Here is a 26,823-nt window from a genome sequence, read left to right as displayed (position 1 = left end):
ATTAGAAGAAACAAAATGAAGTGTAATCCAGATAGGATGAAAATGTTTTGGGTAAGGAATTCTGTTGGTCTTCATAGAGTAGGACGGGTGTCTTCAGGGGGTCCAGGCACCATTTTTACTGTACCTTCCATGAGCGCCACAAAAAGGAAGATAAAAATAAAATGGCTGTTATGGAGTTCCAAAATGGCCAAAAGTAGTTTGCAGCTTCAGGCACCATTTTTTAGAGGAAACATAACAATATTTTGAATAACTTTCAAATTTCAAGGGGTGGTGGGAAGTGTAGTGAGAACCTTATTTACATTTCTTAAATCAAGATGTCAGCTGAAATAAAGTTAGGGTTTGCTTTTTCATATTTTGCCATGCAGTTCTCAAACATGCATGCAAAATGTGTATATTACTAAAACATTAGAAAATACAGTGGTGCCTTGGTTCATGAATGATTCTGTTCATGAACAGTTCAGTTCGCGAACAGAAAGTTTGACAAAATTTTGCCTTCGTTTGTGAATGCCGCATCAGGTGATGACCATGATCATGGCCATCTTCTGCTTGCTTGGGCTGCAGCAGAAGCCCAAGATGACGCCGAACCACACGCCAAAAGAGAGAGCATGAAACAAGGGAGAGCCATGAGGGCGTGCTTGCCTCGGTCAAGGCCTTCCTGGCTCCTCGCTGCTGCCCCGCTCCCAAGCCAGAAGAAGGTCACCTTGCAGGCGCTCACCCGGCTCTGAGACAGGGAGCAGGAGTGGGAGGCCGGAGAGGCGAGGGACGGGGCCGCGACTGGCTGAGTGGGGTGTCTCCTGCCTCTCCCCACCACAGGGGGAAGAAGCATGGTGGCCACTTGACATCAGCGGCGGCTTGTCCTGAGAAGACTGCGGCAGAGGCGCGGGAGCCACGGCCCTGCTTCAGCTCCGCCTCGGCCCATCCGCCCCCAGGCTCGCCGAGGCAGCAGCCACTTGGCCCACAGCTCGGGGACATGGCTCATATTTTTGTGCTTAAAAAATTACATATTTATTTATAACTTTTATATGCTATCCTTTATGTATAATATAAAGTTATGGTTCAGAATGGATTAACTTTATTTACATTGAACCTTACTGGGAAATTTGACTGGGCTCGTGACCAGAATCATGGAATGAATTAAGTTCGTGAACCGAGATACCACTGCATTATTTGGAGGGAAATTCTTGCAAAAGAGCCATATAAGGACAAAGTGGGTACAAAAAGTTTATATAGTAGGATAAATGCCTGCAAAGCTGTACACAAATGTTTGTACAGACTTCTTTTGAAAAAATGACCAGCTGATGTGGTATTGAGCTGATGTAAATATAAGACTGGAAAAATAAACTGAAGGAAACCACCATTGTCATATCATTCATTCCTAGTAATAGTTTCCCAAAGCAATTTTCATAACATATTGATCTTTAAAGAGATTGAAAATACTATTGTCAACAAAATAATAATGGGGTGACTTTTCCTGTTGCTTCCCAAATGGCGTGAAGACAAAATACTATTTGCTTGCCAGGTGGATTTGATTTAAATCACTAGTCAGTAGGACTGGATTTAAATTATGGTTTTCTACATAATTTGCACACATGCCTTCCCTACCTGTAGGTAGAGAAACTTCATTAAAACATTCCCAAATTGGGTCTGTTTTACAGCCTGCTGCCATTATAAATTTTCTTCTCTAGGGAAGAAATAATATGGTAAACCTCAGGCTGTACACAAAAAGATCTGAAGACTTGTGGAGTATTCTGCTTAAAAGGGTTCATTTTCATTTTTACAGCTTGCTCTTCCCTCCTCATGCTTAGCTTCTTGTGCAGATCTATTCCCTAATCTTCTAGACATTGAATGTTTTGAAAATTAGCACTGAAGAGGTAAGGGGTTGATTCTGTGTACATAGATTTGCAAGGAACAATGGGATTAAGGTCATTTTCGCATCTCTAAGTCTATTTTGTAACATTTTTGCTGTGAGAAAGAGGCATGTAATCTCTGCAAACACAAATTCAGTTTAGAGAACTGAAAACCAAGCATCTGTTATATCTTATAGATAAATAAATTGTCTAATCTTATAGAATCTTCTGGAAGAGTATGACATTATGAATGGATTAATGGAATTCATTTATCAAAAATTTGGTGTACATGAAAATATAGACTCATGCTATGTAATTATAAACAATTAAAATATTGGGATTTAAATAAAAAAATCTGTTTTTTTAATAATTGATTTTTATCCATCATGCTTGCTTGGATTTTATTGAAAAGATGCATATTTTGCACCTAAACCATGCACTCTAGTTTCAAACCTGTGGTTTATAGATAGACTAAGATCATAATGGTGTGCACCAGGGTTTGGAAGCTATATTGTTGGGAATCCAGCAACAACTGAAAAACCATAGCTTCCCCACCCCTGTTATACAAATTTATCTGGGAATAATTCTCTTTGAGCTTGATGAGACATACTTTTGAGGAAGCAGATAGAATTGTGCTGCAGCATACATCTACATCAAGGAAGTGTTCTGGAACATGTACATTTTCCCCCTGTTTCCCCAAAGTATCTGTTAAGTAAAGTTCATAAGGGACAGGACAATGTGGTATAATATGGTTAAGTATGATTGTTTCTGGTGGTCTGTGTAACTAATTGAAGGACTTTATTTTTAGTGTGTGTGTGTTGAGAATATGCTAAAAACATATTAAATGGATGCAAAGTAAAATTTAATGCATCTGCTATTCAGTATGGGTTGTACTTGGAAAATATTTACTTAATATTTGTAATGTCATTTCTTTGTGTGTTTCATTTTATTTCTTTGTAACAAGCAGGAACTCCTGATCCTTTGAATTGTACCCAAAATAACACTAGGAGTGTAAGGGATGGCGTAGTTCCACTAACAGTTGTGCAAGCACTAGTGGAACTTTTAGCACCAGCAACGTTTAATGAGTTTGGGAAGTGCTGATACAATGTCTTGCACATTTAGAATCTCAGTTTTGGATTTGACGTGCAAGGATGAAAATGAGGCTTCTGTACCTGATACAAGAAGCTTCATACTAGTGGAACTAAAGTATATGCACATGCATATTCAGTGATGCTTCTAATTTATTTTTTTATTTTTCGATTTATATCCTGCCTTTTTCCTCAAAGGGCTCAAGGCAGCTTACATCATTCTCCTCCTCCATCTTATCCCCACAACAACAACCCTGTGATGCAGGTTGGGCTGACAGTCTGTGACTGGCCCAAAGTCACCCAGTTGACTCCACGGCTGAGCGGGGACTAGAACCCAGATCGTCTGAGTCCCAGGCCCATGCTCTTAACCACTATACCACACTGGCTCTCTACTCTGCCTTTGGGAAACACCAAGTTTCACTCTTATCTTTTTCCATTATCTCACTTTTTAAGCAGAATTATTTCTGAAATCTTAAATGTGTGTACATTTTAGCTTTGGAAAATGGTTTGCTCTGCAGTCCAAACTGGGTAGTGGAATCATTTTACTATATTGGTTTCTGTATTCCTGGTGTACAAAACCATATACCAAGAGGTACAGTTAGTTTTCAAATAGAAACTTCCCCAAACGTCTCCTGTTTGTTTCTTTGGGTTATTTATTTATTTATTTATAAAATTTGTATGCCGTCCATTACTTGTGTCTCTGGACAGCTTACAACATAAATCACAATAAAATAGATATTTCTAACCTGTCCATTTCAGTTTGTCTCTGGACGGCTTACAATATAAAACATCTAATAAATACAGCATAATAACACACGACTAAGGATCAGAACATAATTGACATATTTAAACTTTAAAATATCGGGTAAATAAAAAGGTCTTGACCTGGCACCAAAAAGCATATAATGTCGGCGCCGGGCATTGCACAATTAAAAAGCAGTTGAGATGGTAATACTCTCCACAGCTCAGTATTTGCAAATGTTTAAAAGCCTACTGCTGTTCATCTTTTTCTTTTCTTATAGTGCCAAATATATTGATGCTAATATGTACCCCAAATATAGATAAGAATAACAGTAATTTATTTATTTATTTATTTCACAGTGAGCAAGTGTGTGGGCCAAGAAGAAAAGGGTTAACTCCTGCTTTTCAAGAAGGCAGGGCTATTTCCATCAAAGTTGTGCCCACATGAAGAAGATGAACTCACGCCCATTCTTGGCTGTGCCTCCTGCAGAACAGCAGGGTTAATTGTTGGCTGCCAGATTGTTTGGGAGCATAGTTCTTTTTTCTTTTTCTATAATCGGTTCTCCCTCAGTGCTGCTGCCACCATTCCTTGCTCCCCCCCCCCACCCACCCACCCCAAAACCTTAGGCTGTTATCTCATTAAAAAGTACTGTTGTGGAGGGAGCAGTTGTATTTTAGAAACTTCCCGTAGGAGCCCACCCTCAGTGTGTTGCATTTGGACTTAGGGAGTGCTTCATACTCGTGGTTCTACTGGGTGTCTCAATATTTTCTCTTGTCTTCTCATAATACTGTTAGTTCTGCCAGTGCACACAGGGATCTGGCCTGGCAAGACTTCCTGGACTTGCCATTACAGATGCCTCATCTTTATAGAGTTGCTGACAAGCAATCTCATATCCCTCCTTCGAATATGACAAGTAAAATTATGTGTGGGCAGGTGGAATGTACCTCAGTGAGGAGGAGGAAAACTTTACATTAGCAACAGCAGCTGTAATCATGTTGGGCTCAGCAAAGTTTGATAGAAGGTGCTGTTCTATTTTCCTTTGGTGCTTCAAAGGGGTTGTGGGAAGCTGTTTCAGGCTTCCTAGTAACAGGCAGACTAGCCTGGACTCAAGCAGATATCCTGCACTTACACAAGGAGAAGGAATGGGAGCAAAGCAGTAATGCAGTCATAAATGAAAGCAAGTAGATGCAACTTTTTTTCAACTAGCAGTTCTTCCTCCTCTATGTCCCTTGCTATTTCCACTTTGCCCTCTAGTTACCAAAAGGGAGGGAAGATGGTAAAAAGGAGCATGTGCCCCCATGCTCTGCTGTGCATAAGAGAGCACCTCTCCTTCTGCCCCAGGCCTCTACCACTAATCCTATATCAAAGGAGCCAGGGTGATAAACATCATCAGGAAAGCTGATCTCCTTTTGGCATAGGGTAGCCTTTGGGTTCTCCAACATGATCTGTCTCCTGCCCTCTGCCCCACTCCCATCTTTTCCCCAACAATCCTCAGGACACCCCACAACCCCCCTGCCCCGCCCCCCACTGTCTTGATTGCCTGCTGGCAAACTTCCCCAGTAGATGCCCAGATGGGCACCTTCAGGAAAATGTCTAGCAGGATGCACTCCCTCCATCCCTGGCATGGGTGTCTATGCTGATGCCCTCCCTGTACCTCTCTTTTCTTGTGGGAGGGACTGACAGCATGTGTGAGTCCTGTGTACATGTAGACCTCAAGGAAGGCAGTGCAGGTGTGTATGCATTGGTGGGTGTGCTTGTACACAGGCACTGCTCTCACTGTGTGGCAGCAGTGAAGAGGGTCTCTGCAGTGCTAGAAAGTAGGCAGTTGCTTCATGGAGCACCCCCCCCCCCAAAAAAAAACCCAACCAGGAACAGCTGGCTACAGGTATACCCATGGGAATAAGGCCATTGAAGGGAAAGGAAGGCAGATTAGGCAGGAGCAGCGCATGCTGTGATTGATTTCTAGTTGCAGGGGCTGATGGAATACATGCAGCTATTTGCAGGGAAGAAATATGGAAACCATGCACACATAGAAATCGTGTGAATGTATGAATATAGGATATAAGGCCACGCTGTTACAGCACAGCATTGTTTAGTATTATGTGTTGAACATACCCATAGTGATGTCCAGTACATGGAATAAGAGTGTTTTCCTAAATAACACATAGCTTGAGATCCATTTAAGGTATAAACACTTAAGCAGGGATCAACCAATTAAACAAAATAGAAAAATCTCATATTCCATTCCTGCTTAAGACCCCTTGCTCCATGTTTATTCACTGATAATAAATATTTATAAACATGGATCATGGGCCAGAAAAATTGATCAACTGTGTTTCCAATGGCAAAGGAAACTCTGAAACTGTAGAAGTGGCAGGGCCAAACCTTGATTCTAACATATCAACAAATATTGTAATTGCAACTATTGCCATCCTGCCATAACAGGTGAATTGTATCTGGTCTACCAAGCCAGGAATAACGAGAACCCATTCTTAGCACCCACTGTTTGATCCAAGTTAAAATTAACTTATCTGTCCAAGTCTACCACAGAAACATTTTCTTACCAATTTTAAATCTGGCTGCACATAGAATCCATGAGCAAATGGACTAAATGTAATTGTCACCATATTATATGCCACAGATCTCTAACCACCATAACTATGGGAGGAGCTCTATCCTTTTTAATGAACAAAGATCTTAATGTCAACCATTTATACAGAATCAAAGTAGGAAGATTTCCAGACTGGTCAAGGTAAAAAGTCTAAGTGGAAAAGATCAAAATTTTGTACAGATCAATAAATAGGCCTGATGATATAAAGCAACATTTGGAAAGCCAAATCCACCTTGTTTAACTGGAAGTTACATCCTTTCAAGGATGTGCATATTAATTAGAGTCCCTCCACCCAAAAAAAAGTAACAGAATATTGTGTTTTTTAAAATATTTGGGGTATATTTAAATAAATCCTATGAATAACATAAACAATCCAAGGATTGATTGATTGATTGATTTATATTGCAATTTATATCCTGCCTTTTTCCTACAAAGGGCTCAAGGCAGCTTACATCATTCTCCTCCTCCATCTTATCCCCACAACAACAACCCTGTGAGGTAGGTTGGGCTGAAAGTCTGTGACTGGCCCAAAGTCACCCAGTTGGCTCCATGGCTGAGCAGGGAATAGAACCCAGATCCTCTGAGTCCCAGCTCCATGCTCTTAACCACTACACCACACTGGCTCTCTAGTGTTCATCTTAAATGTGTTTAATTTACCCCAATCAACTTTAAAGATGCCCATCTATATCCCATAAGATCTTATTAATCAACTAGTTCAAATTAGCTTGATCATATGAAATATGTCTCTGAGAATAAGTGTTCCAGAAAGAGGTAAACATTTGAACATAATCAAAATTGCTAATTAGCTAATGCACTATGAAAAATATACAATTTCCGGTCAGCATCAGTTCATATTTTGACCAGTGAACTGTATTGCCAGATGAATTAGCAAAAGTAATAACTGCATCAAAGCTGGAACAATTGCCTGGAGCTTCAAGATAAAAAATAACAGATCTTCAGGATAAGGGATTGTTTTAATTCTATACAATCACATACAAAACCATGACTGTATTCTGGTTGATAGCACACAGTAGAGGTTCCAAACATAAAGAGGACATCCCTGTCTCATACCTCTTTCAAGTGGGAAAAAAGCTGAAAAGAGACTTACTGATCATACTTGAACATGTCCAGGAGTCATCTACGATACAGTTTCTGCAACACTTAAGCATATCTTTGGGCATACAAAACAAGAACTTTTTTCATGTGAATGGATGACAAACATTTTGGACATTATAACCTCTATGAGCATATTAAGGAGCCCTACTTTCATGAGCTTTGCACTCCTCCAGAGCTTGATGATCACAGCCATCAGTAAAGTGGCCCAAGCACAGTTCCAGTCCATGAGCCCATAATGGTTTCTCTTCAGACTTCAGTATAAAATTATAGTTTGCCAGCTCTCTCTCTCGCTGGTGACACCAGAAAAACATGTCACAAGGCAGTCATCCAAAGCAGTGGTTTTCAACCAACAGTCCGCAGACTGGCACCAGTCCACAGGAGATTTCCTGGCAGTCCATGGGGAGGCCACATCGCACTCACTGCAGACCAGTACAGGGGCTGGCTGTGCTCTACCACCTCTTCCTTGGTTGGCATTGTGTTTGCAGGGGATGCACTGGTGCTGCCAGGAGGAGCAGGGAGGAGAGACAGCACAGTGGGAGACGGCTGGGAGCCATGCTGTGCCAATTTCAGTATTTTGTTTTAGTTGGCATTTTTTGTTGCTTGGTTTCGGGTTTTGTTTTGTTTTTTGGTTTGGTTTTGTGGTTTTTGGGTGGGGGCTAGTGTGTTTGGAAAGTAATACACAGAATACTGTATTATGTGTATAGTGCTTTTTGTTTCTGCCTCAGCAGTCCCTAAGGTGGTTTTCCTGGTTTTGCCCAGTCCCCAGCTGTGGAAAGGTTAAAAACCACTGATCTAGAGGATCCAGATTCTCTAGATCCAGGATCTAGTCCAGATCCAAGTGATGATGGATGTCGGGTTGATGAGTTGGACAAGACACTGTCTCAAAGGGTTCACACAGAGCTCTTGGCCACAGGAGAAGAAAACATACTGCATCATTTAGCTGGACATGAAGGCCATGCATTTTGCTCTTCTAGCTTTTCAGAATTGTGTCGGAACACTTCCTGATACACATGGAGAGTGTGACCTCCAAAAGCCCATGCGATTCTTGTTAGAACTATTCTTCATATAGAACTTTTTTAATTTGGCTATTTCAGATAACAAAGTGCATTTTATGAAAATGACACTATTTTTTCTTTCTTTTTCGCCTTCCATAACTATGTATTTGGAGTTAGTCTTTTTTATTCTTTCCGCCCAGTCTGAGTATATTTTTTTCCCTGCAGCCTAAAGCATAATTGTTTCTTGATTGCTGCCATACAATTGCTTGATTGTTGAAGCTAAGATTGGGCTAATACAATCTGGGTCAAAGCAAAGGCTGACTGGTGGGTACATGAAGGGATTTTGGTCCTATGTAAAATGTGATACTTTACACTGCATCCCTGGCAAACGTTAAAGTATGTGGATTTGTTGCTTTCCATATGCAGTAGTCCTTCATATAGTTCATAGCCACAACAGTAGCTATAGAATTTGAACTGATTTTTCTTTAAAATTATACAGTCCTGAAGATGTGTTCATTACTTTCTTAGGCACCTGGGTGCACTTACTGGCGGATGTCTTGGAATATTTTTTCTAGAAATGCTGCATTCACTCACATTCTGGTTATTTGGATAGCAGGTATTTAAATTTAGGATCAAGGTTTATGAAGAGGTCAGCCTGATTGCTTAAGGCTGCCATCTTACCCTGGAACCCACTTGCTATAATAACCCCAGCCTATCATTTAAAAAAGTTTTCCTAGAACATGATTTCCAATAAATGTCTCAGGCTTTACATACCTTGATTCTGCTCATTTCCACATTTCTGCTTGTGTTTCTTGCTGTCTGTTCCGCAGGAGAACAAGAAAGCATGCAGGTTCATGGACATATTGATGTGTAACAACCACTTCATACTACCTATTTGTCTCCTTATTAGCTCTTCATTTTACTGTTATTCAGCTATTTGTCATTTCTTTATTTCTAAATTAACTTGTGCATGTGTTAACAAGAAGCATAAATTGCATTAATGTTTGACCCCTTTTGTCTACTTGCATGTTACATTTCTCCTAAACATGAGATCTGTGGCACCAAAGCTGAGCTGTCTAAAACAACCTCAGTGCTTTTTATCTTTTGCCAATACAGAGTAGCAAGGTCATCTTTATCTTAATATACCACCCCATTCCCATAAATTCATTCTTCTGGATTGTGTCTGAATTTATATGCCTTGTGCCTTTTTTGTGAATTTAACTACTATCAGAGCAACTGCATAAGATGTGTGTCCTGGTGTTTGCCCATTTTCCATGGTGTCCATCTGCCTTTGAAATTTTGCACCTGGATGAACTTAATACTTCCTTCCTATTAAGAATCTCTTGCAGCTGTTCATAATATCTCAGTTATCTTGGTTATATTAATTGTACATTTTTCTCACAAAATATATTTTGCTTGAATGATTTTTCAGAAAAAGGTTTAAGTGCATTCCAATGCTGTCTGCTCATTCTGAATGAATTAGGGGCCATGTTAGTTACTAGTTTCTTTCAGCAACCCTGTATGGGTAAAGCGGTTGGCTCTCTGTTCCCCCCTCAGAGAATGAAGCTGAAGTTGTTCATTGGTACAGATTAAGCATATTGGTTAATAGAATGACTCACTTTGAGTTCACTTTGCATTTTAACCAGCACTTCCAGTCTCAGTTGGTGTCTATATGGGTACATTTTATGATGCAAAACTTGTTCAAGAGAAAAGGAATAATGTTTGTATGGAAAATTCTAGTCTCTGTATCCAAAGGGGAAATCATATTAATCTACTGCAGTGAAAACAACATGTCTTGTGTCACCATAAAAAGAAACAAATTTATTCTGGCATAAACACTGTTGAAATGCATTATGATCCATGAAAGCATACACCAGAATAAATTTGTTAGTCTTTAAGGTGCCACAAGACTCAGTTTCTGATATTGCTGTTGAACTGTGAATGTAACTTGCTGACAAAGTACCTGGTTTATGTTAGGCCAAAGGTTTAAACTTCGAAAAAGAATGGATATTTTTAATGGGTGATTTGCCCTCTGAGCTGTAGTTAGGCCTTAGAGAAGCCAGAATACAAATCCTATATTAGTGATCTTTCTGCCTCCAGTGACTTAAGTGAAAAGGGCTCATTCTGGATGCAGTAACTGTGGAAAGTAAATATTGAATGTTCACCTACTGTGATTCTGCATCCACCATTTCATAGTTTGTTAATTTATAATATAATTTGAGCTACATTTATTCACAATTAGGCTGCTTATTCCATATCTGTTTACATTTGTATTTTACCCTATTCTTGAGGCTTTTGCCAGTTTCCACAGATATTTATAATTTTGCACAGGAGAAGGAAAAAGAACAGAAGAAACAGACAATTCCATAAATAACTGCAAGATAGGATTCTTGGCACTGAATGGTACAATGGAACTGAAAGTTAGGATGGAGTCTGTGCTGAGAAAAAGGGACATCAAGACCTCATCTGCTCTGAGTTCTCTTGGCTGTTGGATGGGCACATGCTAACCTTTCTCACTTTGGGTAGCTGATGCTTTAGGATGAATGTTTTCACATTGACTCACAAGACACAGGGTTTGTTCTGCTATAAACTTCTCCACTACATATATGATTGGTTCCTGTCATTTTATTGTAAAAATGTGTGTGTGTAACAACATAAGATCCATGGTAGATTAGACTATGATCCATCTAGTATGGCATTCTGTTCATACAGCACGCAGCCATGTCCACCCAATTAGGACATGAATACAGGAGCAACTTCCCAGTCAAGTTACCCAGCAACGTTCATACATATAGGCATGGTGCTTCTGATGCTGGAAGCACATATAGCCATCAAGAGTAGTAGCCATTAATAGTCTTCTCCATGAATTTGTCTAACCCCCTTTAAAGCCATCCAGTTGGTGACCATTATTACATCTTGTGGTAGTGAATTTCATTGTTCAGCTATGTGCTGTTTTCCTGTCATCTTTTTGCTGACATTCAAACTGACTCTCAAATTCTTGTACAGGTTTAATGACCATGAATCAGTATACAAGACATTACTACTATACATTAGACCAAGTTTGAAGATGCTGATTGGGCTGGATCCCTTCTCAAACCTTCCCAGTGCCTTAGTTCTATCTCCTGAGTATGCCTGTTTACTGCTATCCTGTCTCCAGTTCTGTCTGTCTATCCCCCAGTCCCTGGTATTGCCAGACAATGAAAGCATGCACTGTCACAGTGATCACATGGAGTTGCTAACAAATTCATGTAACGGTTCCCCTATATCTTGAGAAAGGATTTATACAGTTTCAAGTCCTCATGAATAGCACACATCTTTCTTTGGTTTCCTTCTTGCCATGTTATCCTCTCTGTGCTTTGGCAACTTCACATGCTAGATAGGTATATCTTGGGTATTTGCTGTGCATCCCTTTCTCTTATCAAAGTTCATGCACAATTGGTCAACATGTATTTATAGCCCTAACACCACATCACAATTTTCACTTACATACTGCTGTCCTTGGTACAGGTAGTTAAAGGGTATGTGTAGGCAGAAAGTATGTATGTGTTTGGTGTTGAGAGAAGTTTCTTGGTCAACAGAGGAGTAGAACCAACAGTTTGAGAGAGCAGAACTAATGAAGTTTATTTCTGCCCCTGAAGAAAGAAGCCCCTTCAATATTGCTTTTGCCAAGAGTAGATTTTTGAGATTATCCAAGCTGGAAGTATCAGCTAAAAAGAAAATGAAAGAAAGAAAAAGAGAACAGTATGCCACCCTTTTCCATTTCTCCAAGATGGAGCAGCTATTGGGGGTATCCTTTCTACTTATTTAAAAATATTTCTGTGCCATCTGTCATGTCAAAACAGGATCTACAACAATAATAACTATATTATACAAATATCAATAGATATACAAAAATAACCCACACATGCTAAAATATAACCAGTAATCATGAGCTGTAATTAAGAATGACAGGCACCTCAAATAATCATACAATGAATTCATCAGAATACGCTCAAGCTACGTTCCTACATAGGAAATGTAACCCTGTCCAGAAGAGGCAAACTGCCTAGTTCTATAACACAAAGGCCCTAGGGTCTCTGTCTTGCCACCATTCAGTCTCAATGTATTGTCCCCCATGCAGCCTGCCACCACATCCATATATTGGACCTCTCTGATCCAAAAATAACAAGCAAAGTGCTGGGTACACTTGATCTCAACAGTTCCATATAGATTTGAATAGCAATGGAGAGAAAGTGATAACTTTGTACTCCTGGCAAAATTGCTAGGGCAGCAAAAATAATCATTCCATACTATGAACCACTGTATAACACTTCCCTGCTACCAGACAGAACTATATGATACCACAGTCAATAATATCAAAAACAACTGAGAGATCAAGCAAAAGTAAGAGGCATGCACACCTACATCTTTCTTTTGAGAAAGGTCTTGCTCAGTTTGACCAAAGTTGATTCAGTACCAGTAGCAGGTCTGAACCCAGATTGAAATAGTATTATCTTATGCTTACACACGTTTTTGGGCTGCCAAGGATACTGGGCAAAGAGTTGCCTGTGCTGCTGTTTTAAGCCTTGTATCTCTTTAGCCACTTTAACAAGCGGCTGAATTACTGAATGTAAAAGTTGGAACTGTGAAACTGTACACTACTGCAGACAGATTTGCCTCAGCTGGTTTGTTGTGGGAGGTCTGTGCATTGTTTTTAGACATTTCAGTCTCATAGTTAATACATCATGGAGAATCATGCGTTTGCTTTCCATTTTCTTGTAACGTTCAGAATAAGGCTCTGGCTACAGCTAAGCAATTTTCTACTTTGTATGTAACCACCAAAATACAAATAATTGACATGCCTACTTTTCCATTTTGTGAGTTAATACATTGAGTGCCAGTAGCTGCCTTGAATACACTTTTTTTTAGAAAGAAAGCAGAGTACAAATAAATGCACCCTAAGTTTTGTATTTAGAATGCTACATTTTTAACACCAGCTGATGACTTAAACTCTTGAAAAACTGTGTGCAATGTGTATTAGAAAAAGTATCAGAACAAGTGATCCAAGCAAACTTTTCAAATGAAGTAGGCTTCATTTCCAGTGAAGCCTACTTCATGATTCCTTTGTCAAGCAGTTGATCCTTAAACTTATTTTTTTTTAGTAAATTCAAGATACTGAACCTTACACTTGAAGAAATTAACACTTTCCTTCCACTGCAACAAAGTATGTTAACTTGAGAAGATGTTAGATAAGTTTACTTAATTAAACAATTGTTGCTCATTAATAACATGAAAAGAAGGTGCTGAATGAGACCAAACTGACCAGTCATATATGTAGGAGGCCTACAGGCCAGGACATGAGAGCAATAATCTTTTCCTGCTGTTGTTTCTAAGCAACTGGAATTCAAAGGCATTCTGCCTCTGGTCCTGGAAATAGCATATTGCCACCATGACTAATTGCTATTGATAAATTTATCACTATTTATCTTCACATGTTTTGGTAGCAAATTCCATAGATAATTTATATGCTGTTTGGAGGGGGGGCACGTCTTTTTGTCCTGTATCTCCGGTCACCTCTGCTGAGTGGCCTCTGGAATCTTACAATATTAGACAGAGAAAAGACTTACCTCATCGTTCGCCATAGCATTCATAATTTGTATAAACTTCTGCTAATAACCATCTTTATTAGACTAAAAGCCTCCAAACATAACTTGTGATTGTAGTGCCATTAGTCCAGCCCACTGTACATTTTAGTTCTCTGTTTTCTCATCTTCTGCATAGAGCAAGGGTGTGCAACCTGTGGCCTTCTTGTTGGATTACCAGCTCCTAACCATTGACCATACTAGCAGGAGTTGAGAGAAGTTGGAGTCAAACAGCATCTGGAAAGGCACAGGTTGCCTGACCCTAACATAGAGCTAATATTTACCATATTGAAGTCGGATCATTGCTGGTAGTCCTAGAAAAGAAAAGGTAATATGAATACAGTTTTTCTTCCAGAACTTGTTACTACAGTAGTAAATGTAATCCATCCTGTTTGTCAGGCACTTAACTAGTAAGACAAGCCAGGGAACTAAAAGAGAAGCATAGAAGAGGCTAGCAGATGAACAAGCACATCTGAACAAAATGAAAATTAGTGCACTCAACAGATATGAGAGCTGATATCAAGGTTAGTACAGAATTACCTAAGTTTTGAATGAGCTTGAGCTTGATGTGAAAGAAAATGCCTCAAAATCTGCACGATCCTATAGCTAGACAGAAAAAAACCTCTAGGATTACACCCTAAGTGGTTTAATCCTTTTATTGTTGCTTCGTTGTTGATAGCTATGATTCTTTTTTAATACAGTTAAGCATCTCTTTGAGGGTCATACGGAAGCTGGAGATGGATGCAAGACGCACATGGCTAAAATTGCCAAAATCCTATTCACTGAAATAATCTGTGGTATACCTTTTACTTCCTGGACCTATGTTGTGTTTGTCTTTACCTTCAAAATATGTAGGAAAGGGCAGTTCATTTGCTATGGGATGGTAAAGGGCAAAGATGGTCTGAACACTCAGTAGTAGATGTGGAAACATTACCAAATATAATCAGTATTTTAAAGGTGGTAAGCCTGGAATCTGATGTACAATTTGTGTTAGGGTTGTAAAGCTTGAATGTGAAATAAACCTATATGAATATGGGAAAAATCAGTTTGGAAAAGATGAAGAACTTTGGCAAAATATCAGGATCTGAGACATTGGAACATAAGGATGTTGAAACTGACAATTTCTTATTTAATTGTGCACTTCTATGAAAAATTCTGCTAATAAATTCATATTTCGTAATATTTAGAAATGGACTTCTCAGGCCAGGATTGTCTGAATCCTCAATTCTTTTCATATGTGAATTTGGAAGCCTTGCAGATATTTTCCTTTGGAACATGTCTATAGATATAAATTCAGTACTGAAGTAAAGACTTGTTCTATCCAGCAATTGGAATCTGGCCCAGAAGCAAATAGCAAACATGTCATCTAGATACATATAATCATATTGCACCATCTCACAAAATTAACTTGCCTCCTATTAGGAACTCACGATATCTTTGAAACGGACATCATTATACTATCTAAAGGAATATTTAAGGCCTCATACAAACACCTTTTGGATAGAAAGCTTGATTGGAAGCTATGAAGCTAGTTTGTGTTCCTTCTGCTCTATTGCACACAACTATCTTCATGGATCTGACACAGTGTTTATCTGACAGTGCACTCAGTACTGCTTCGCCAGGGAAAATTGCACAAAACAAGCCCAGTGCATCAGCATTTTTATTGTGTACTGAGCTGAGTTCTCTTCACATGGTCACATCCCCTTTTTAATCCTGGTCCCCATGTTCCTTTCCCAGTCCAGCCTGTTTTTGTGGTGTCTGTTGCCGGTCTCACCCAAGCTTGCGTTCTTGTGGTTTGAGTGTTTTTGTGTGGATCAGTGTGTTAAGACCTGCAGAACTTAAGTGGTGGTGTTCAATTGGTTCGACAGGGCAGTGATCTAGCATTAGTGGTTTGTGGTAAGCAGAGAAGTGATGGCTGCTTTTAAGTTGGATTTCCTCCCAGAAATGATGGTGGATCATTGCTCCTTGAATGCCAATCCTATGTAAGTATTTTGTTTTCATAGTTAATCTACATTGATGCTGATTGCTTTGAATTTGTTGTTTTGAAGGTGATTGGTGGTGGTGGGATTTGCTTAATGTCCTGTATTAAAGAACCAAACCAGGAATGAAGACCCTAGAGTTAACTTGTGAAAGCGAGCCATAATATTCTTAGAGTTTACACATTTTGATCCAGAACTATTAAGGGTAGTAGCCAAAATATTGCATCCATCATCAGATCCTGTTCCACATGGGCTAATTTTAGAGTGGGATACTTAAGAGACAACTAAATAGAAATTCTGCACTATATTGGATATATCTCTGCTGTTTAGACAGGAATGCTATAGGCACCTGTTCGTAAAATTTTATCACTTGAGATTTGTAACTATAACATTTTTAGCATGGTAGATATTGCAGTTTTACATATGAATTTTTTCTTTGTGAAAAGGAACCTTAATATAGGTCAAACACAACAATAAAAATGACTGACCAAAATTAAATGCTACTAATATATTTAGCTATAATGCGTTCTTCAAATGTGCATGATTTTCTGTTGAGGTACTAGCTTCATCGGAATAAACTGGTTTCAGGTAAGTGCGGGACTGCATTAAGCATTTATTTGATTTTTATCTAGGAGGATCCACAAGGTGCTTTACATAAAACATAATTACGTAAGGACTGCCTCTGCTCCTTCCAACACATAACATTGGATTGGGATAACAATGAAATATCCATAATAGAAGGTGACTGCTTTTCAGAGCTGTTTTGCCATCAACATGCCTTGTGGTTTATGGCACACAGTAAAATAGATCCATACCCAGGGATCTTGCAGTATCTATAATTATGACAATTAGAAGTGTCAGAGATGACAAAAGGAAGGGCCCTAGTTGGAAACAGGATTAAACTGGAGAAGAACTTGTTTCGGTTACATGTACTTTGGATTTGTTATAGTGGGGCATGGGGTTACATTCCCATTACCATCTTCATCCGAAAAACATTGGTTCTGAGTTTGTTACCCAACAAGTGAAAGACATTTCTGGCCCACCTCAGCAAAAAATCCTCACACATAAGCCTTTCCTGAACTATCTACACTTTACTTTCACTATCTCTTCACTATGTCACTGTCACAGTGTGAAAATAAGAGCCAAATGTATTACCTAAATAAACATTTAGGATCAGGAGTGAATTAGGTTCATATAACCAACAAAACTCCCACACATACACCCTTTCATGACAATAAACAAGGGCAAGTTATTTTCTCTTAACTGATTGTTCAGCTTCAGATTAATTCAACTGGATAAAACATTTTTCTTTTGTAAATTTTAGGGCAGCTTATAGCACAAACAAGACAAATAAAATCTGAAATTAAAAATGCATGAAACACATTCATGCTAGATGAACCATACGGGAAGTACAGCAATGAAATAAAATATTTCCTCAACTTCAAAGCCATATTGAAGTAGCCCAGCTCCTTTTTTGAACAATCCTTAAAGAATGAAAGAGTTATATCTCTTAGGGAATGAGTAGTATACCATTAAGGTTAATGCAGAAATGCTTTTATTACATCCTATTGTAGTCCTAATCTTAAAGATGGTGATTTGAAATGCATCTTAAAGGGTATGGGGAGATAGTGTATAACAAAGAACTTTTCTAGGTGACTAAATACTTAAGTGCTGTTTAGCTTCAATTCTAAACTCCCCCCCCCAGGCTTTCATTCAGGGGTTAATGTGAAGTTTCAGTTATCTAAGATGTGTTTCAGTTATTTCATTTATGTCCTTCCTTTCCTCAAAGGGAGCATTGTTCCCCCCCACCCCCATTTTATCCTTATGACAAATCTGTGAGGTTTATTAGGTTAAGAGTTGACAAATGGCCCAACATCACCCGGAACATTTCACGGTCAAGGGTGGGTGTGAACTAAGCTCTTCCCAGTAATCCAATGCTTTTAGATGAAATTTTATTCCCTTGAAAAATAGCTAACCTAACTTGTTCAGATATTCCTTGATTCTAAGTGATCTCACTGTTCTCTTCTTTTAGGTATGGAATTCTGGGTAATTGAGATTTGAGGTACTATGGAGAACAATAAGTGCCATGATTCTCAAGTGATACTATCAGAGTACATACATCATAGAAATGGAATCTCAATTGAGGACTGTCTACAAACAGGGAATGAACACTTTATACAAAATCTAAATTTGATCATTTCTTTAAGAAGAACTTTCTTCTTGTTATTAGTGGATGAAAGTTGTGGATGCCTTGAGGTGGCAGCAGTCAAGTTAAATATGTATCCACACTGGCTACTTTCCTACAGCAACAACCGTGGCAACCTAGCATACAACTCCACAAAATTTACTAGCTATCAGCAATTTCAAAATTACCAATCTTGTCTGATTTACAATAACATTTTAGTGGAAGCATGAAAGGGGAACAATTCTTGTTTTATTTCAGTATGCCATCCTTTGAAAATAACCCCCACAGTGATGTACTGTGTTTAAAAGTAGTCTTACCACTGAAACTATGATTACCCTCAGGAGTGTGACAGCTAGAGCCCCAGTGGTAGAGGGGGAGATTCTTCAATAACCTCCTCCTTCGTTGACCAGATGTGCATGATCATCACAGCCCACCATGGCTTACAGTATATGCCAGTGACCATTCTGAATACTCAGACTGGGGAAGGAGGGGAGCTATCATGGTTTGTTGTGCCATCCAAACTTGGATGGCTGGGGTCATTTTTAGGGCTATTTGAGGTTTGTTTAATCCTCAGACAACTGCTGCTGCCTGGATTTGGATGACCTGACAAACCATGGGAGTTGAGTATTCAGAATGGCCACCAGAATGCACCTCAAGCCGGCATGAATTAAATAAGCAACAGTGAGCTGCAATGATTGTGCAAACTGGCTGAGTATATTTTTCTGGATTAGAGTTGCTGGCAATTCACTGTGGTCAAGCCACTTCATTTGTATACCAATGTTCTGCCAGCTTACCAGTAACTCAAGGTGGTTCATAACAAGTAAAATGACAAAAATAGTGCCAATAGTATAATACATAAAATTACTCTCTTGATGCAATGTAATGTTTCACTTTTGTAATATTGAACCTGCCTTGTACAAAGCGGGAATGAGCAATGCTTGCCACATAACTATCAATAAAGATCTTCTGTATCTCACAGGAAATCTTGCTCCTCATAGAGGTGGAAGCCAGATAGACTTGCTCTAGATGCACAATGCAAGGCCACAATATACACTTGGCTTTGTAATTAGTAAGAAAACTTTGGCAGGCCATACAGGGTCTGTAATCCAGATGCCTAAATCTTTGAAATTATCAGCCTTTCCAGTATAGTTCCTTGTGGTTTTGGACTACAGCACTTGCCATCCTTAACCACTGGTCATGCTGCCTGGAGGTCATGAGAGTTGTAATCCAAAATATGTGTTAGACACCAAATCAAGGAAGCTGAGCTCAACATTAAGTCTGTACCAGAAGTAACATCTGCTTGGATGCAGTCAGTGTGTTTATATAGATTTCCATAAGTGGGAGAACCTGGAAGTTTCAATGAATACGTAGTTCACAGTTTGTGTTTCACTACTCTGAACAGTCTATCTTCCTTTCTCTGAAATGGAATGAATATCCAAAAGATTGCACATCAGTCATTTACTGCCTGTTATTTGACTTTATTTGATCTTCCATGAAGCCAAGAATGCCATTGTGCCAGTTTCTCCTCACTCCACCAGCCTTTGCACAGATCCAGAAGGTTGGGGATCCTTCTGTAGTACCATGCTGTGTGGTTCTGGGGGCTGCAGAGGAAAAGATAATTGATCTACAAAAATAATTGTTCCTTCCCATTACTCCAGCAGGAAACCGCAGGTAGATTACAGTTATCTCCATGAACAAAAGAAGCTCTTCCATCCATGGAGGCAGAACTCTGGATTAAACTCTTTGTTTCACAGTAGCTAACTTGCTTTGTTGTTAGCATAAGTATCAAACCTGTTGATAGTGGCAATATTTTTATTGTTGTTCTGTGGAAGTTAATGCTTTGAAAATATTTGCCTGTTTGACCAGACCTTTGAATTTGTTGGGTTAACTGCTATATTCTTTATTCCCAAAACAACCAATCAGTCTGGGTTTGAACATCAGGCTCAGCTGTCTGCAAAGTAGCCAGTCATGGGTTGCAGTGTAAAAGTGGTAGTGGTGGATGTCCTGCAGGCTTTCTCCAGCTTGCCTCACTTGTTTATTAACCTACCAGCTGTCATTTGAATCAGCAACCTCATATTTTAAATGGTATGAAGTAAGAGTCTCATAATGAATTTGAGGGGAGAGATATGGTATGGAGAAATTCCCTTCTGTTGTAGTAAAAGCCAGTATGATAGAGCTTAGGAAATTGCAGTTTGGAGATACATGCTAAATTTTTACTCTAGCCATGGGTGCTTTACCCAGAGCCTTCTAGATGTTTTAGATTACAACTACCACCATCCTAAACATTCACCATGCTGGAAGAGGATTATGGGCAATTAAGTTCAAAATGCTGGAGGGAAGGAGTTGCCTACCCATGTTTTTACTAGTTAAGTTCTCTATTTTTTTTTCTCAAGCAATTAGTATTTAGGTTAGCGATTTACCTTGCATCCTAAAAATTCTCCCCATCCCAACAATTGTAATTTCAAAGTGGCCAGATCTTATTGTATGCAGATCTTACTGTCTTATTGTATTGTATATTCTCACCTTCAAACAGGAATGCTTCTGTTCAGGTTTTCATCTAACCATAGCATTTTCTGGTCTCCATCTACCCCATTCCCCAACAGATGTGTGGTATTTTGTAACTACTAAGCATGCAAGGTCCTTGTTCATGTTACTTTTTTAAGGATTTGTCTTTTAGATTTCCTTTGCAAAGATATTTTTGTGAACTCTGGGGTTATTACAGTCTTTGGGGTTCACACACAAACATGTTGATGCCTCCTTTCTTATATCTTAGAGGCCCTAGGCAGAGGCTCCATTTCTGTCAGTATATACCACCCGATTACTGTTGGAGGGAGTGGTAATATTGCATTGATGTGGGTGAAAATTTTCAGTTTCATAAGTTCCTTTGTAGTAATGAATTATCATGCCAATTTTAAATATAATATTAACTTTCCCGGTTTCAAATCTGTAGTTAATACTTTCAAACATGTAGTTTTCAAGTGATTATATATACCAACTACATGAGGGAGTATATATATGTCAGTGAAATAGATACATGTCTCAGAGTAAATGGAACAAATAAATAGTGATAAATATAATAAGTGAAAAATAAAGCACTGGACAATTTTCTATCACCAGTTGTCAGCATGGGATGCACAGTTCGTCCTCCTCTGCTCTAGGGCATCAGAAAATTTTCCAATGGAAATTAGTCTAAAAATGATCAAATACAGAAGACAAAATTATCTGGTGATGTGGACTTTCTGGAAAAATTCCTATGCAAATTAGACTAACCAGTTCACCAGATACTTTTGTTTTCTGTGTTTGATCTTTTTTTTCCTACTAAGAGCAATAGTTGGTAAGTATACCAACTTTTTAGCTATGCATTGTAAGCTCAGTTTATTTTTTGCAATAAAGGTTATTCCTTATGCAAGACCTTATTGTTCTATTCCAAGAAATTAAATTTTCTGGAGGAGAAAACTGCAAAAGCTACATCTAGAAGAAAACAGGTAGCCATCAGACAAGTTCAGCTAGTCTTTATTTAAATCACGGCTTGTTGCCCTACCCAGGGTATGGTTTGCCTGGCAGACAGTCAAGCAAACCATGGTATTTTTTTAATTTCCTGAACTGATAATTTCCCTCCTCCCAGCCCCTCCCTCTTTCTCATCCTTTTGTGACTGGAGTACTGGCATGTAAAGAGACTGATACTTTTGGCCACTCTTGCTCACTGAAAACAACCTGTGAATGTTTCATGATTCAGCATTTCCATGGAACAATGAGCCCTGAAGGAAAAAGTGTGAGTTAAATCCCATAGTTATCTGTTAGTTCCAGTTTGGCTTATAATGACCCACAATTCAACAAACTGTGGTTAACCCATGTTTTTCCCGTATGTGTGAATCAAGTCATTGTCTCCCCCGCCCCACCCCACAAACTCGCTTTTCACTGAACAAAGTGTCTGTGTGTGTGTAATATTTCAAATGCCTCAGATCAGCAAGTTACTTTTTTACACATTCAGGTTTCAGCATTCTTTTAATATATTGGAAAAACCTTGATCAGGACACAGTAAAGGAGGACACTTACCAGATGTTTCTCATTGACTTGTGCAGCTCAAAGAAAATGAATGGCACACTGGATCATCCTGACCAGCCAGACATAGATGCCATTAAGATGTTTGTGGGCCAGGTCCCACGGAGTTGGTCTGAAAAAGATTTGCGAGAACTATTTGAACAGTATGGTGCTGTCTATGAAATTAATGTCCTGCGGGACAGGAGCCAAAACCCTCCTCAGAGCAAAGGTGAGAGCCTTTTTTTACTCCCAATGGAAAGTTTCAGTTCTGAGAGTATTGTGTATCTTATTCAGAAGTTTATTTTGTTTGAGGCTCTCTTGCCTTTATCTGTGGGTCAAGAGAACACATGATCTCTATATTTGGAATGTTAGCAAGAAAACATAGTGTCAACCCCAGATTGAGGAAAGGCTACATTGGGTGCCTTACTAGGATTATTCTTCATATGTAGAAGCAAACTTCAGCTTTCCATTGAATTGACAGAGCGCATCATCCAACCTTGGTCTCTGAGTTACTTCTGCACCTGTGTTTCTGAGCACATGTTTGCTTTATTCAATTATTTCTAACTTTACAGTTCAAAAATATTATGTGTAAGATGGCTCTTATTCTTGGCATAGTTCACATAAAGTTATACCATTTGGATATCTTCTTCTGGATAAGATTCACAAACAATTTGTATTGTCTTAAATCTAGAGGAACACCTTCAACATGACTGGTAACTCTTTTATCACACTTTGTCTTGAAACATGAAATAAGGCTTCTAAAGAATTGCTGGAAATGTATGGACTCTTCATCCACTCCAGTATTGAGTTGCTAATTTGAACAGGAGTTAAGATTGTATGGAAAAGCATACATATGAGTAACTAAAGCATAGCATTTCTTGAGCAAAGAATGAGGTGCATGAGCAGTTTACTTACAATAGCAGAGGAGATTTTACTGGTTATATATTCTAAATAAACTAAGGTCTAATCTGCACATGAGTAGAATGAGATATCAAGAATCTGAGATAGAGTAGACTGTCCATTAAAAAAAATCTGTGTTCTCTCAGGGGAGCACCTTGCCATCTGGGAAAAAAAATCAATATATTGAGGACTGTGTTATGTTTTCTGCTTACAGGGTGGTTGAGTTGTTTGACTTAACTGGGGAATCTAGCATTCAAAAAAGTCATTTCACTTATACATTCTGTCATCTCATTCTGTGATGGGTAAACTAAACCCAACTGAAGTGCATATTTCAGACATGAAGGTTAATTTTAATTGATCCTATCCAGTAGTATCTCCCTGTTAAGCTTGGTTTTATATATGGCTAGGTGTCACATGAAGGGTAGCACCCCATGAAGGGTAGCACTTATACAAAGTGGACTGGAACATGTTTAGTATAGTTAAGATACTAAAACATTTGTTTTAGTAGGAACCTCATCCTTAACAGGTTCAGATTTCATTTAGTAAGACTTTCCAATCTATACTTTCAGTTATCCTGTACCTTGTGCTGGAGAGATGGTTATTATGTTAAGCATAACAACTTGTTTGCTTTTTAGGGTGCTGTTTTGTTACATTTTATACCCGTAAAGCTGCACTAGAAGCACAGAATGCTCTTCATAATATGAAGATCCTCCCAGGGGTAAGGCAAAAGCATTCTTTCTTTTCTTTGTTCTTTCGGCTTACTCACATGAATCTATACTCTAGGTAACATATTTTCCATGTTGGGATATGCAAAATCTTTGGGTTCAGCTGACAAATGTTGATTTCTTTTTCTTCTGAATTAGTTTAAGTAGTATTATAAATTTCCTTCTACAACAGCTTTCAGATGAGTGGAGTTATTTTATAAAGGAATGCTATAGGTACTTTGTTCTAGAGATTTGACTTGTTTCTTCCCTGGTCCTAATTACTTTATTGTCACAGATGCACCACCCCATCCAAATGAAGCCAGCTGACAGTGAAAAGAATAATGGTAAGTGCATGCAAAACAGACTTTCTTTGATCAAGATCAGTATATTATTTCGAAAGTACCCTTGCTCTGACTTAAACAATAGCCAAGGGTTTCTATATGACCAAACTGCCCCCAAACTCCAATGCTACTTCAACATAGTTGCTATTACCCTTCACTTCAGAAGAGCTAAGAGGATAGCAAAGAACTGAACTCTTTCTGTTGAAGGGCCATTTCCCCCCCCCCTTTTTTTTTTGGACAGAAAAAAACAAATACAATCGCAACAACAATAATATAACATAACAAGAACACAATAATTAAAAAGAATAAATGAAAGAGTGCACCCACCCCGGAAACCAATATTACCATCATACACATACTATAACAATTAATAATATATAATATACTTCAGTTATACCCATATCCCCTCCAAAATTCATATAATCTTGATTGGGTTTACAGCCTTTGCCTTCTATCAGTACTGCTTTTACAAAATCTTCCCAGATTTCATTATATTCACTTGCTTTCATTAACCCTTTTTAATTTTTATTTCTGCTGTCAGTTTATCATTAATTACCATATTCCATATTTCATTATACCATTCATGCCTTTGCAAAACCCAATTTGTTGAAGAAGGGCCATTGACCAGTAACCAGGCTCAATGACTGACTAAGATTAAGAATTATTTTCAGTTGCACCCATTGTCTAATTATTGACCTGGGTGTAGAGTTTCATTCATTTCACTTGAGGGAAAAGCTGTTTCTGTACTAAGGGCAAGGACAAAAGACTTGCTTCAATCCAATGGCCTCATTCCATTTCAGAGAAGTTTTTGATGTGACACTGCAAAGTGGATGGGCTTAAAGGCAATAGGAGCAGGACCAAAAGCAAAACCAAGTTCCTTCAAAAGCTAAAGCGCTTTCTGCTAGTAACTATGTCTTAGAAGTGGTCCAATCTTTTAGAATTGGGAATGGGGTGAATGAAAGCTATGAAACAACCGACAGGTGTTTGGAGAAAAGAAGATAGGGCTAGGAGTAGAGGGTATGGCCATCTGGGGAACCCTGGAGATTCAGGTTGGGATCTCAGCCAGGACTGGGCTGGGCCCGTGGGTCTGATCAAGAAGCACATTATGGAACAGATTTTGAACAAAACATTTTCAAATAGATCCAAAGGAGTAAAACAATGTATTTGCTTGCTCACTAGAAATTATTGCTATATCTATCGAGTATAGTAAATGACAATATTTTTTAAAAGTTTTGTTTACATGTTCAAGCTTATTGTGTGTTACATAAATTTCTCTTGTATTATTAAAACATTTTCTTATGAAATGAGAATATCAGCTGTAACATATGGTTACCCTTTTATTCATATCAACATTATATGGTGATACTTTGGAGCAGAGCAGTGTGTTCAGGCTTTGTGAGTTTGGTTTATATTGGAAATTCTGTTCTGCTGATGTAAATTTCACCTGTTGCAGGATAAATTAATCACATTTCTTAGAAGTGCATGTATTTAGTGTTTTTACATTATAGTCCACTTAGGCCTTTCATGTTCTGTAGACTTTTACTGGGTTGGATCCAGATTTAACCATGTGTAACTCAGCTGGTGGAAGTGTTTTTTCCCTGTTCTCCCCACAGAGCTCCTCTGGCCCCCTGAATATGCAATACAGATGCTTGGTGGACATTGTTGAATGGAGTGTGCTGTAGTATGAGCAGGGAGGAAGGTTTTTTGCAGTGATCATGCAAGCTAGATCAATATGTAATAATTCCTGTCATCTTTATTACAAAGTACATGTACATGTTCTTTAATATAGAGACAATTTATTCAAGAGTGAGTTGATATATTTTTAGTATATAGCTTTAGAAATTCCTTGTACTCTGGTTTAGGTAATTTTATTGGATAAATATGATGGATGGCAGTAGAACAACCTGTAGACAACTTGGGGCAATCACTTTTCCTTAATCTTATCACTTCTGTCAGGAAAGTAAAAACATAAAGTCTCTTTATTTTATACATTTATTCCAACTTTGTAGATAAAAGCAACTTCCTTTTCTGTTTTATTCTTCCTTCCCTTAGCAGTGGAAGATAGGAAACTATTCATTGGGATGATCTCAAAGAAGTGCAATGAAAATGATATCAGAGTGATGTTTTCCTCCTTTGGACAAATTGAAGAATGCAGAATTCTCCGGGGTCCTGATGGCCTAAGCCGAGGTAGGCATAGAGGGATCTGATCTGCAAGTACCAATTTCCCTTCTAAGGATCGCTCATGTTCTCATTCTCAATCTCTCTCTCTGCCCCCACCTCCTTGGAAAGTGTTTGAAATCAGCAATATGCCCTCCTCACTTTTTATTTTCTATTGCTTGGTAACCCTGATACATGAAATTTATTCTGTTCTGTTCACAGGTTGTGCTTTTGTGACTTTCACAACAAGAGCTATGGCGCAAACAGCAATCAAAGCAATGCATCAAGCACAGACCATGGAGGTAAGATGTGTCATTTTGAGTGATGGGCAGGGGGAGAGATACTTGCAGACCTTATAGTTGGAAAGAGCAGATGATTTTGTGTTTGCAGCCCAATATCAGACTGTATTTATCTGATTGTGGTGTTGGCGTTCCTTGGTTTGAACCACAACATCTGGCATGTGCACCCTGCTTCAGTTTGAGAAAAAGGGGATAAG

General features: G+C 38.7%; 1 protein-coding gene across 18 annotated transcripts in view; it reads left to right on the top strand.

The window, feature by feature from the left end:
• CELF1 (CUGBP Elav-like family member 1) overlaps window positions 1-26,823 on the top strand; it is a 54,848-nt gene that overhangs the window by 3,428 nt on the left and 24,597 nt on the right. For 7 of the 18 annotated variants that reach the window (XM_044436132.1, XM_044436131.1, XM_044436127.1 and 4 more), the window contains exons 1-7: window positions 8,035-14,544; window positions 15,889-16,002; window positions 22,267-22,454; window positions 23,761-23,843; window positions 24,125-24,173; window positions 26,223-26,357; window positions 26,550-26,629. In XM_044436132.1, the coding sequence (XP_044292067.1) occupies window positions 15,932-16,002; window positions 22,267-22,454; window positions 23,761-23,843; window positions 24,125-24,173; window positions 26,223-26,357; window positions 26,550-26,629 (606 nt within the window). In that variant the 5' untranslated portion in view covers window positions 8,035-14,544; window positions 15,889-15,931. The other 11 variants (XM_044436135.1, XM_044436123.1, XM_044436122.1 and 8 more) reach the window with 11 other exon arrangements.

Source organism: Varanus komodoensis, unplaced genomic scaffold (assembly GCF_004798865.1).
Source record: "Varanus komodoensis strain SLA01 unplaced genomic scaffold, ASM479886v1 scaffold3, whole genome shotgun sequence".
Classification (NCBI taxonomy): Eukaryota; Metazoa; Chordata; class Lepidosauria; order Squamata; family Varanidae; genus Varanus; species Varanus komodoensis.
The sequence above is the reverse complement of the archived record's forward strand: the minus strand, read 5'-3'. Positions and strand labels throughout refer to the sequence as shown.